Source organism: Schistocerca gregaria, chromosome 1, assembly GCF_023897955.1.
Source record: "Schistocerca gregaria isolate iqSchGreg1 chromosome 1, iqSchGreg1.2, whole genome shotgun sequence".
NCBI classification, from domain to species: domain Eukaryota; kingdom Metazoa; phylum Arthropoda; class Insecta; order Orthoptera; family Acrididae; genus Schistocerca; species Schistocerca gregaria.
This window is the reverse complement of record NC_064920.1, coordinates 364,208,938-364,222,946: the sequence shown is the minus strand read 5'-3', so window position 1 is coordinate 364,222,946 and position 14,009 is coordinate 364,208,938. Positions and strand designations below refer to the sequence as shown.

The window sequence follows — 14,009 nt, the reverse complement described above, 5'->3', positions numbered from 1 at the left end:
TTATCATTTTTGTAGACTAATTTGTGACATTAGAGGGTGTTGGAAGCTTACTACACTGGTAGGTCTTATGTCTCCACTCTAGTATATTGGTAAGGCTTGAATTATAACAGTGATTGCAATGAGTAATGCCTTGTATATTTCATCAAACACCTTGTCTAAGCTAATGTGAGAAGCTTCAAGTGTATTTATATTATAATTAGTTTTTAGGGGCAGCAAATGGTAATGAGGTGGGTGTATGACAGCGAAAAGTGCAAGAAAAAAGGGGGGAGGCTTTGAGAGTGAGGGAAAAATATTGGAAATAAATGTAGTTTCAACATCTTTGTGTTGTAGTTAATGTCATAAGAGACAGAATTTGCTCACAAGGGAGTACATAGTAAAAGTTATCCTTTATGTACTTGAAGTGATTGAGGGAAGTAACAGAAAATTAAATCGCACTGACTCTTATGGGGCATGGAATCCCACTTCTCCCGAATACAAGCCCAGTCTTTTAAACAATATGCCATTTCTCTCAGTAGGTAAGTGTTATATACTGTGACTAATGAAAAAGTGCTGTTAACACATTGTGGATGTCTCATAAGTTCATAGCACATACATAAAATAATTTCATTATTTGTTTATTTCATGCTTATTATTGAGTAATTTTTGTAATTGATTCTGTGGTGTGGCTGTAATAGTAAATTCAGATAGATACATAATGATAATTTAAAAAAAAAATTATATATTACATTAAGAACACTGAAAAAAATGCAAAATTTTAAATGAGATGTGCCTATCAAATAATGGAAATGAAGTATACAACTATGTTAATATTAAATACTGTCAGGATACTTTTGACTCTAGGGTGTTCAGAAATACAGAAAATAATCAGATTAGGGATGATGCTTAAGTTGGTATGTCTTTAATACTAGTAGTTGTCTTCTTCTACTAATTTGTTATTTTCCGTTCGTTCATGCATCCATTTACTTTCCCTTCAGAACAAATTCTTATAAAGTCTTATAAGTCGACCCAGAAATATGTTCATCTGAGCACCATTAGGTAATTTGAATATGTTTTATGCCAGTTTACAATTAAGTGAAAACCCTATTGTGCTTTGTTATTTTCCATTTCTTCTTTAATTCTTATTCAGTTTGATTGCCAGTAGTGTATTATGTCACTGTTTGTGATGTTTTTACGTTTTCCTCCATGGTTTTCCTTAAGTGTACATGGCTTTCAACATTAAGCCTTGTGGCTTAATGGATTAAGTGATTATTAGTCATTTACATGTAGTGTTAGCTCATTGTTTTCATTTGAGGCTTTTTGTACAGTTGCTGGTTGTTATGATTGGAATTCTTTAAGTATACAAAGAACATGTGTAATGCTTACTACTGTTTCAAATTTTCAGAATTATCTGTCCTTTTGGATGTTCACTTGTATCCACCATGTACTGGTTATTCAGTACCATTCAATATACATATCCCCATCTGTACTGCATAGTATTAAAATTTTTCATGTTGCAGATTTCTCATCTGACAGAACAAATACTTGTTTACATCAGTGTTACACAATATTATATAGTGTGTTCTTGAAAATCACAACTGCAAATAACATTTAATATGAAACTGGAATGTCATAGCTCTTAATTCTTATTGTTCGTAACGAAATTCAATCATTTCGGGCATAATGAAGGGGGAAATAAATATATTTCTTGATTGGATCCTCCAGTCAAGTAATATTTTTGTATTTACGCTATTAAACTCACATTGTATCAACAGGAATCATATTTCTAGTAGTACTCATTGCTGTCAGTAAGAGAATTCCATTTGTTGCACCCTCTCTCTCTCTCTCTCTCTTTCTCTCTGTTCTTTTGTGTTTGGGGTGACAGCTATACAGTGGTTATTCAGCCAATTTTGAAATAAATATAGTAGTGTGACCTAAAAAGAAATTGGATTGTGTTATTTGAGATTTGATGTTTTTTCTGATTTCTCCAATTGCTAGTTTTCAGTTTGTCTCTGTAAAGTGCTGAAGCTCAAATATTCTCTGTGGTTATATGTTTTATACAACTGCATACCAACTGCTGATATATGATATTTCTTATATTACTCAGTTCTGCAAGACATCATTTGGAGAAACAGTCTATTGGTGTACCAGTTTGTTTAATGTAGAAGCAGTGAAACAGTAACCTGTAATGACTATATTCAGAGAATGCCATTATTTTATGGGTACATCTCATGTGGCTCCTTTTTTGTGTATTACTTCATACAATTAATGTACCATGTTCTAATTCAGAAAGTGACTGCATGATAAGCTACACTAATTTTTAATGTTGTCATGAGTGTGACCATGTGTTTTCTAACAGTGGAACATATTTGTTTTTCTTTTCTTGTTTGCTGTCTGATAACAGCCATTTTTTAACATGTATAACATCTTGCTTGAAAAGTTGTTAACTCACAGAACTAAAATTTTTATTGTATGTGGATCTTGGGACATATTTTTTCTATTTATGAAAATCATTACAGAATTTTAAGGATGACAGAGAGTCTTCTTCTTGTTCTGTCCATATCACACATTTGCTTCCTTGTCTTGGAAGCAATGGCAAATTCGTCTCACGAGTCATATTTCACCTAGACATCATCAATGGGTATCTAAATAATTAGAATTGCATATCTGTGAGAGAGGTAGAATGGGCACCAGAGTGTATTAGTGTTGTTCGTGTTCAGTGTTGTTATCAAGTCTGATAGAGTATAGCCGAGGAGTGAACACAATCAGATGTTGAGAGTCATTTAAAGAACACAGAGATGCTCCATAGTCATGTGAGGCAGCTTTATCAGCACCTGACAGAATTTGAATGGGGCCTCATTGTGGGTCTCCATTTGACCAGCTGGTCGAGTCTTGCAGTAACTAGGTTTGGAAGGCATTTGGATGTGGCAGTGGCCTGATGTACAGCATGGGAATGTGAGGACAGGCATACTCAATGTTAAGGTTCCAGTTGACCATGTCTGACCTCTACGTGGAGAGATTGCCATATTGTGCACAAAGCGCATCTTTACCCCTTCACATCTGCAGCTCCCATCCAAGAACAAGTAATGGACTCCCTTTGACAGTCAGGATCATCCCACTCCATTGTTTGGAGACTATCAGTCATTACTGTCCGAGGCATAGGTTGCTATTAACAACACAACATAAATGGCTACATTTGAAATAATGTTATGGCTCGGAATCATGGACTGCTGATGAATGGTGTTGCAGTGTGTCCTGCAACGAATTGTGGTTCTGTGCTACTCCGATGACCATTGTGGGCAAGTATGACAGCAAAATGGAGAGATATCTCAGTCTTCCAATGTTTAGGAGAGGCACAGTAGTGTTGCTCCTGACATCATGTCGTGGGAAGGTATTGGGTATGACTTCAGGTGACAGCTGTTAGTCAGTAAGTGAACTCTGCTGACACATCAGTAGGTCACAGATGCCCTGAACCCTCACATGTTACCCCTCACATGGCAGTACTGTGATGCCATTTGCAACAGTACAATGATCATCCACTCATGTTACTAGTTTCTATGAACTATCAGTGTGATGTTGAGGTACTCATGTGGCCAGCAAGATTCCTAGATCTGTCCTCAATAGAGTATGGGTGGGACCCACTCAGACTTCAACTCCATCCCAGAAGTTAAGAATCAGGTACAACAGTTGTTGGCCAGCTCACCCCTGGAGAGAACACAATGGATTTATAATACACTTCTCCACTGAAACAGTGGATGCACCCAGGCCAGAGTGAGTGCAATGCAATACTGATAACTAGGCTAATACTGCCAAGTTCTTTGTAAATTTGATTCAATAGCATAATCACTGAAATAACAATACCTACCCTCACAACGTGTGAAGTTTTGTTTTCTTTTACCCTTCTCGATGCTTCACTTTTTTTTCCTCAATCACTATAGTTATCAAATATTGTGAAAGCTGTTGTATAATGTGAAGTGAAAAAACCATTGTGTTTGATGTGAATTGTCTATACTAGTTCATTTTGACTAAAAGTGAATTGACAGCTCTTATTGGCTGATATTGATTTTTATTGCTTTGCACTTTTTAGTTAACTTTACGTTAAGATGGAAGTAGTGCCAGATACTAGGCATATAAGTAGCAAAACTTACTTACACCTAAGACATTTCTCAAAATAGTATGAGCATTGCAGCTCCAAAATTTGAATTCAGTACATCAATGATTGTGTGCAGTCAGACATTTCTTATAGACATAATTGAACGGAACTAGTTATAACCAGTGTGGAAACCTTTCATTCCATGCAGTGCTCTTATGTGATATTTTTCTTTCATTAAAAACTTAGAAGCCAAACTTACAGCAATTTTTATATGCTGAAGCAGCAGCTCATTCTCTTTATTGCATAATTAGTTATTGTCTAGTTTTAGTTTTCTTAAGTGTATCAATATATTGAAGGTATGACTAATTAGCAGTTTCATCAGTTCAAAAGGAGACAGCTGCCTTTTTTCTCTGCAGTCATATGTCACTTAACTAGTATAATGAAAGCAGTACATAGCTCACACTTAGAAGAGGTGAACAACAAGCTGGATTTTGAAATGTAAACACTTTTTGGCAGAGCAGATAAGATACTGAACTAACTTGTGGAAGGTCATCTAGCCCAGATAACTTGTGTGAGTGTTAGTAAAGAAGTGCCAGTGAGGAGGAAGAGTTTGACAATAATCAGATGGGGAAAGATAAGAAGTGGGAGAAAATGAGAAACAGAGAACATCACAGGTGAGCATATAATAAGAGAACAATGTGATGTGATGTATACTGGACAAGTGGAAGATGGCAGAATTGAAATCTTCCTAAAAGAGCTTTCCATCTCAAAATTTAACCCACCATTTTTAGTCTGTAATTTATGCATATTCTGAAGAATGTTCACACAGATTTTCCTGTAGAATTGTTCCTGAATTTGTGTTCTTATGTATTCATTTCTCTGTATTTCTTGGCTTTTGTAACATTGTTTTAAACCATGTTAAATAAAATAAGAAATTATTGTAATTGTAGAAGCAACTTGTTTACTCAGTCAGAGAACAAAATATGTTAGTTGTGGTACGGTCTATTGTTGTGTATTCTTAAAATGAAACCCCTGTGATTTATTCAATAATGAGTAACTATTTTGAATTGTCCTTTCATATTTTTGAGTTAAATTTTTCTTTCTAGATAAAGAATACAGTAGCTCTGTGTACTTTACATTTGTCAATTGTTACTGATTGTGACATGATGTATGTTCACTACTTGTATCACTGCATAAATAATTTGTCAGGTAATTTGTTATTTGGTTTTGGATCATAAGACACAATTCTTTTTAATACTAATATTGAGTGGTCTTAAGTGTAAATAGTAAAGAAAGAACACTTATTTTGTTTTTGGACTCCATAGTCAGTGCATTCTTGTAGCATTTACAGAGATATAGTTGATATTTGGATCTTAGAACTCTCACATCCTTCCAAAATATTTACTTGTAAAGGGCGGTGCAAGTAGAATGTGTGGATTTCAAACTAGTATAATTGGGTTTGTTTTGATCACATACAAAATTTATTTACTCACGTCACTACAATTGGTAATGTATCCAATTTATAAATTGTGACTATTTCACATATTAAAGAGAACGTCAGGCAGATAGCAGCCTTCTTCGTGAATACACATTAAAAGTCTTCCTTCAAAATTCGCCATCACTTTTGATAACATGTCATGTGAAAAAGCAGCAATTTCTCGACATATTGCAACTTTCAGGTCACTGAGTGTATGAAGTTGGTTGCAGTACACTTTGCTTTTTAGGTAACTCCATAACAAGAAGTCACAAACCAACAAATCTGGCAAGCATGCTGGCCAGTGAGCATCACCAAAACTTGAAATCATATACTGGGGAAACACTTCTTGAACAACTACCATGGAATCATTAGCCATGTGAGCTGTGGCTCCATCTTGTTGGAATCACATCTGCCACATTCATCCCTGTAGTCTCCAGTTGCAGCCACATAAGACTGCGTAGCACTGAAATATGATGTGTAGCATTCACTGTTGCGCTAACAGTGCCTCCTTGTTTTTTTTTTTTTTTTTTAAAAAAAAGGAAGGCTCAACCATTCCTGGTTTCATCACACTGTCCCTTTTGCAGTCTGCAGTGGTTTTTGATGCTCTTCTTGTGGATTGTCTGCTGATCAGTAGTAACTGTTTTGTTTATTTACGTAACTGTCTAAGTGAAAGTGTTCTTCATTGTTCATCATCAACACATCATCAGCAGCAAGAACATCAGTCATTCTCTCACAAAACTGTCTCTGTTCATCATAATTACCATCATGAATCTTCGGCACTATTATAATTTTGTAATTATGAAAATGCAGCTCATCCTTCAGGATGCACTGCAGCGAGTGATGAGACCAGCCCAGAGTTGGATAACGCTGCTATGTGGAGTGCTGAGGACTTAGAAGAACCATATGCCCTATCTGTATCGACATCTTCCTGTGTTCACACTGTGCGAGGACAACCAGCCGACATCTGCTTCATGACTTAATCAGTTGTGTGAAAAGAGGCAACCCAACACAATATTGTGCTGTGATCATATATTGAACCATTTCGTGGAACATTGAAGTGTGTACAGAAAAGCCTCTGAACTGTGATACAGAGTCATTAGTTTTGAAGTAATGTTCAACAGCAAAAACACAATGATGCTCGATCCACTGTGCCATTACTACTGAAACTGGGTGCTCTAACCTACAAAACATTAGCTCCCCTATCCCACCATTCCACTCTCACCAATGATACTACACAAGTCAAATTCATGCTTTCTTTTTGCGCCATCTTTTATTTCTATATAGTTTGGATTACATGAATTTTATTTTAAAACCTGAATTGTGAGTGCAAAATGAAGAGCAAATTGTCATTTTTTAGAAATATTTATCAATTATGTCTCTGTTCTACATTTTTCTCCGTCATCCCACTTCATTTTATTGTTAAAAACAGAAAGCCAGTCAACGCAGCTGTGTGTATATGAAACAATGATCTACCTGATAGCATTGTAGAAGTTAAATATAATTAATCAGAGTCTCAAAGTCAGTAAACATTTATTTTTTGCTTTCTCATTTTTCAGACAAATAATTGTTTACATGTGTGGACCATTGTTATTAGTCATTAGGTTAGCACAGAAAAAAGTCACTGCCTCCCTCCATCCCACACCCAGCCTCTTCATACCCAGTAAACCAAGATTTAACTGCCTTTTGTTAGCATAAGTTGGTTTTTGAAGTAGCACTAATCAGTACAGCAGCTAAACAGATAATACCACATACTGAATAGCTTTCCATCTCTATGGACATACTTTATGTTTCTTTTAACAGAAAATTTTTCTGGCTTTAGAACCACATCATATTGTAAAATAACTCTCACTGATTGGATAAAACCAATATTTCAGCCACAGTTGTAGTGAAGTATCTCCAGACAAATGGAGTAACTATAGCCAAAACACGTTTTATCTATTCAGCGATAGTTTTTTTACAACACGACACAGCTCTACACCCAAAAAGCCTTTATTGTAACTGATTCCCATTGAGGAAGTCCACCAACTTATAAACTTATATTTTGATTGCTTTGACCATTATTCTTGTTGGTCCAAAGATAAATATCTGTATGGTGTGTGTATATGTAGATGGATCTCACAGAAGCTGACACACACACACCCTTAAAAATTGATTTTGTGCAAGTTTTGAGGAGGTACATAAACAGGGTGTATACAACCCGAGACAACTGGGAGATCCAGGAAAAACCCGTGAATTTTTTCGAGAGAAAACTGGAAAAAACCTGGGAACTTTTTAGAATTCCAGGAATGTTTCATTGTTTTAGCTTTCAGTTAAATTTTTGTGGTTCTGACTGGTAAGAACCAATACTCCAACAAAGGATATTACTGTATCCCGCATCTGCAGGGTAATATTGCAGCAACAAAACATTAACAAGAGGAAGAAAAAACGAAAATAAAACTTAAGTCGCCAAGGAAATCCGCCATATACAACAACAAAACAGAGTGCTCATACAAGCGTCTGCCAACAGCAAAGTGTGTCAAAGGCTTTAGAAAGACTGTGCAGTGATTCATAATGACAAATTGCCTCCGATGAGCGTGATGTGACAGCTGCTTACATTAGATTTATTTGAGCAGTTGCGGGCGGGTTCTTGTGCATGCACCGTTGAGTAGTGTATGTGTGGTACCTTCTCCCACTTGTGGCTACGGATGTGTGACTGGGCGCCTGTATCTAATATTCCCCCAGTTCGGAAATATCATAGATCTGGGGCTGATGCACTGAGCAGTCTGAGTTGTGGTGGGGAAGTGGGTGACAACTCCACGTGACCTGTGTTTACTTTTAATGATTTTGCTGTTTCCTCTTCATTTATTACTCTCACATCAAATGAAAACAAAGAGGATTTCTGTGGCCAGGAGCTATCAAATGAATTAAAATATGTTCGTTTGCATAATTACGGAAGGCTAAATATTTTATTATTTTCAGGTTTTATTTCCACCTTTCCGACAATCAAGCATTAATCACCTTGCAGAACAATGAAGTTATTTTTGTTGCTTTGCTAAAGAGATTTGGCTTTTATTAATCTTTTGTGCTGAGGCAGTCCATTTATTTGAAACGAAGTGTTTAATATCACACTGTTGGCTAGTTTCAACTGTTCGCTACATTTCAAGTGCATTTTGTGAACTTTGTTTATTTTTTGGTTTTAATAAAACCACATGTCATTTCAAGCATGTGTGTCAATTTTTACCTCTCTATCTACATTATTCCGTGGTTTATTAAGCTTTAAAATGTATACTCACTTTTTGATCACTTGGTATATGCGCAGTCTCCTCAGTATATGGCAATGAAAATTCATAACAAGCTAAAAGGAAAGAATGTTCTGAGTATGAACCTAGAGACACTGAAAACAACTATATGATATACTTGTCAAATGCTGCTACTACACTATTGAGGAGTTCATGAAGGATGTACTGAACATTTGAGCAGGATAAATTTACATATAGTCTTGTTTGTAAATGTAGCTGTCCTTCACAATAGGGAGGAAAGAAAAATAAAAGTTTATATTAATATTAAAATTCTTTGTACCAATTAGGCCTAAGTTATGTCTTCCATTTTTTATGTGTCTTCTGTTCACTAATCATATGATTAGAAATTGTATTTTATGAGATTCACTATAATAGCAGCTAAAATTTAAAATAAAAAAATGCCAAAATTGAAGTGTTGTGTTTTTCATGCTGGTCAGTCTAGATGTAAGTAACTATTTCATTTGAAAAATACCAATGTAATTAAGTAAATATTAAGATACCAAAAGGAGGTAAACAGTAGATATTGAACATTGCTGAGGAAGTGGCAGCTTTTTTAAAATAACAATTTTCTTTTTAATTTTCTTTTTAATTTAGCTGATATAATGACAGATAGTCCTAAGGAAGTACAAGGATAGTTAGTTGTTAGTACAGTGTATTTTGTTGAATTATATCTTGACTCACTCCTCACCCATAAAGATTATCCTTCTTAGTTGTTAGTTGTACCTGTGGAACACATTGAGTAAATTAGTGAATTAATTATGTTTTATCTTTTTTCGTATCCTTTACTGTTTTCTGACTTTTGTTTCCAGATATAGTGAACATGATCAGAATGACCACAGCATATTCTAGAAAATAGTCCCAAGATATGTGTCAGTCATTTGAAGGTTGTTTCGCTGCTCAATTTTTATACATTATTCTGGCTCCATCAGGGGATACCTGTGAACCACTCGTAACATAATACCCCACAACTGATTGAATAACTTAAAAACTTTTAAGGGATTCTTACTATCATGTATGAAGTTTTTGAGAGGTTTTCTTAAGATGCTTACTATCATGTATGAGAATTTCTTGTGGTTTTGTGGTCTTCAGTCCATAGAATGGTTTGATGCAGCTTTTTCTGCCAGTCCATCCAGTGCAAATCTCTTCATCTCAGCATAACTGCTGCAGCCTACATTCATTTCAACCTGCTTACTATATTCAAACCTTGGTTTCCCCCTACTACTTAACCTGCCATAGTTATGTACATTTCAAAACTGACATTTTCTTGATTCAACAGGATGTGTTCCATTAACCAATCCCTTCTTTTAGGCTGGTTGCATTTCTTTTCTCTCTAGTGCTATTCAGTACACCGTCATTATTTACTCTTACTCAGTTTACCCATCGAACCTTCAGCATTCTTTTATGACACCACATTGAGACAACACTTCAGATAAATACCTCCAGAAAAAGACTATTCACACTTAAATTTATGTTTAATGTTAACATACTCTTCTTTTTCAGGAATGCTTGTTTTATTATGCCAGTCTATATTTTTTATTGTCTCTTCTTCAGCTGTCATTCATTATTTTGCTACCCAAATACCAAAACACAACTATTACTTTCAATACTCTCAATTCAAAAACTAATTCCCTCAGCATCCCCTGATTTAACCTGACTACATTCCATTAATCTTGTTTTATTTTTGTTGATGTACATCTTATAGCCTCTTTTCAAGATGCTATCCATTACCATTCCTTTGCTGTTTGTGACAGAACAGAAGTTGTTATATGGCTTGTATATGCAATGAGGTGCTAAGTAGTCTGTATGGTAGTTCCATATAATACATTTTATTCTTTTAATTTTGATTCTTACTTTGGCTACTTTATTTCATATCAACATCCCATCTATTTTTCCCCTCCATTTAAAGGGGTGTTTGTGTTTCTCATTCAGTTTAAAGTTCTTTCACTGTTCATCAAAAGTAGTAATTGAAGCATTATCACTTATGTATGTAGCATGAAGAGGTTCTCCAGACATCACAATTGAAATATTATCTGCTGCTATCATATCTGTTGCTTCTCTCATTGTGTGTAGTTGTTATAGTCTGGTCCACAAATCAAGTCTTGTGGGAATCACATCATTATACTCTTAGAAGAGAGATTATTAATTGCCAAACATAAATGTTTATTGAATTTGATCAATCTATAGTCATAAGATATCAACCACTGGACATGGCTGGAAGCCCGAGAAAATTTTGTCAGTACACTCATAAGGATGACAGTGCTCAAACCAGGCCATATAAAGAAACTTCCACATGGGAAAAATATATTAAAAACAAAGATTCCAAGACTTACCAAGTGGGAAAGCGCCGGCAGACAGGCACATGAACAAAACACACAAACACACACACAGAATTGCTAGCTTTCGCAACCGATGGTTGCTTCTTCAGGGAGGAGAGGGAAAGACGAAAGGATGTAGGTTTTAAGGGAGAGGGTAAGGAGTCATTCCAATCCCGGGAGTGGAAAGACTTCCCTTAGGGGAAAAAAAGGACAGATGTACACTCGCGCACACACACACACACATATCCATCCGCACATACACAGACACAAGCAGACATATTTAAAGGCAAAGAGTAAGGGCAGAGATGTCAGTCGAGGCGGAAGTACAAAGGCAAAGAAGTTGTTGCAACTGGATATGTGTGTGTGTGTGTGTGCGCGAGTGTACATCTGTCCTTTTTTTCCCCTAAGGGATGTCTTTCCACTCCCGGGATTGGAATGACTCCTTACCCTCTCCCTTAAAACCTACATCCTTTCGTCTTTCCCTCTCCTTCCTGAAGAAGCAACCATCGGTTGCGAAAGCTAGCAATTCTGTGTGTGTGTTTGTGTGTTTTGTTCATGTGCCTGTCTGCCGGCGCTTTCCCGCTTGGTAAGTCTTGGAATCTTTGTTTTTAATATATATATATATATATATATATATATATATATATATATATATATATATCTGTGTGTGTGTGTGTGTGTGTGTGTGTGTATGTGATATGTGTGTGACAGATCTTATTTTGTATGAGGTATATTTGATGATTTTTTTTCTGTGAGATTACACAGAGAAGTTAGTATTATGAACTTTTGTAACTTATTTTAGTATATTCTTGACTTGGAAGTCATCTGGAAAAATAATCAATTTTTTATGAGCACACTTCCTCAAACTCTTTAATACTGAAATTCACTGTTTATCAGCTTAAACTTACAGAAATCATTGTTCCATTGTATGATATCCTTAAAGAAAATAAGATCATTGTATTAATATAAATCTACAATAATATGTAAATTATAATTGTCAAATATTTATTGTGCTCTATTTAATTTTCTGTTTATACCAACTAACATTGGTGTGTGTGACTCACACCCTGTCATGCATGTCAAGTAAATATGTCTTGCTGTAAAACTACTTCTTGTGTACTGTAATTGCAAGGATAATAAGTGTTACTGTTTACTGAATGCCATGACTCAGTTGTACATATTTCTAAACATTGCTAAGTAACTGTTATTGGACACTGTATGTTGCAGTGTGAGCCTGAAATGCAAACAAAGACTTCTTTAACAAAAGCATGACGTGTATTGTAATTTACTTATCACACCAAGTTATTTTTGTGCAGTTCTGTTATAAATTTATCCTTTAAATTTATACACAAACTATGATTTTGGAATTACTGTATTTACAATATGGAAGTGTCAAGCATGCTCAACCAATAGTGTTACTTGGAAAGATTTTAAGCAACTGCATCATGTTTGCAAATCGTACAATTTTTGTTCTGCACCTGCCTGTTGCCTGGAAGCATGCCACTCACAGACTTACTCAAATATCAGGCAGTTTTAATACCACATGATTTTTTTTCCCTTCATCTTGTGCAGCATCATTTTAAACAGACTTGATGATTCTTTGGCTTGCCTTGGACCAATTCCATTATCAGCAGCGATGTGGCGTGAAAGGTATTTCATTGACTAGAGATTCATATAATTGTGTTTTCCTTGCCATAAAAATATTCAGTGTTTAGATTTATAAACTGTACAGCTGAGCTGTGGCCATATTTTGCTTTAAATAAAATTATATACTTATGTTGATCATATTTTTATTTTGAAATTTAGTTGCAACAGTAATGAAAAGGTATTTGTGTCAGAATATTAAATCCTTGCAAATGCAATAGCCATCACAGATTGTTCTATGTATGTGAGATATTTCTTGTAATGATTGAATTGTTATTCATAATTTTGCCATAAGTCAGGACCTAGTATACTGTATCTGCAGGACAAGTCTAGGAACAATAAGAAATAGGTTAAAATGTTTTTCTGCCATACCTGTACAGTTTTAACTTCTTTCCCTCCAACTTTATAGAAGGCTACAGAGTTATTTTGTTGATGAAAGTTATGCACTTTCTTCTTCTCTGTCTTCTCAGGAATGAGTAAGTGCTTTGACACAAAGGCCCCATAGATTAATGTATTTCATTATACAATACTTTATGTTATTAACGTATTTTATATAAGTGTTCTTAAATTTACTTTATAGCAGAAATTTGTAAAATTCTTTTGTGACTTTCAGAAGCGTGTATTTGGTACTACTGATTTTGCAGTGAATGTTTGAATATGTGCGAATATGTGCACTGTTTCATGTTCACGGTGTGTCTAATATTCCAAAGCATCTCATTAACTCTCTTTGAAAGAAACTTACAAAGAAACTGTTGTTTCTACAGAATTGTGCATACAGAAGGTATATTGCAGGGATATGTGAATGGATGAAATTACAAGATTAAGAGATTTTAGGTAAACTGAGACTCGGTAATGTGTAATCCTCACAACTTGGAAAATATTTTGTTTGTCAACATATTATACTGCAGAGCAACCAGTGTGTGATATTATGATTTGGATGGCATGGTGATGAGCTCACAGTGACATATGGTACACTGCTGTTTTTGAACGTTTTTCTCCATTATAGAACTGCCAGCCAGCCAAATCCCACTTCTGCAGAATACTGAATGATAGTGTTGAAGATTTAAATATACATTACTTCTGCAATTCAGTGATGAAAAACTGAGTTCTGAGTACTTCAGTGCACAGACTCGATTATACTTACAAATACCAATATGTATATGCTTCGGGCTATAATGATGTGTAGCATGCACTACATAGTGCACCAAAATAAATTTTCCTTTTTC

The 14,009-nt window shown here is 35.2% G+C and overlaps 1 protein-coding gene across 14 annotated transcripts in view; it reads left to right on the top strand.

Moving 5' to 3' along the window:
- Positions 1-14,009, top strand: part of LOC126346684 (ankyrin-2-like) — a 962,838-nt gene that overhangs the window by 869,618 nt on the left and 79,211 nt on the right. For 3 of the 14 annotated variants that reach the window (XM_050002211.1, XM_050002208.1, XM_050002210.1), the window contains one exon: positions 12,712-12,789. The exons of the other annotated variants lie outside the window; for them this stretch is intronic. In XM_050002211.1, the coding sequence (XP_049858168.1) occupies positions 12,712-12,789 (78 nt within the window). The remainder of the gene's footprint in view (positions 1-12,711; positions 12,790-14,009) is intronic. 14 annotated transcript variants of the gene reach the window in all.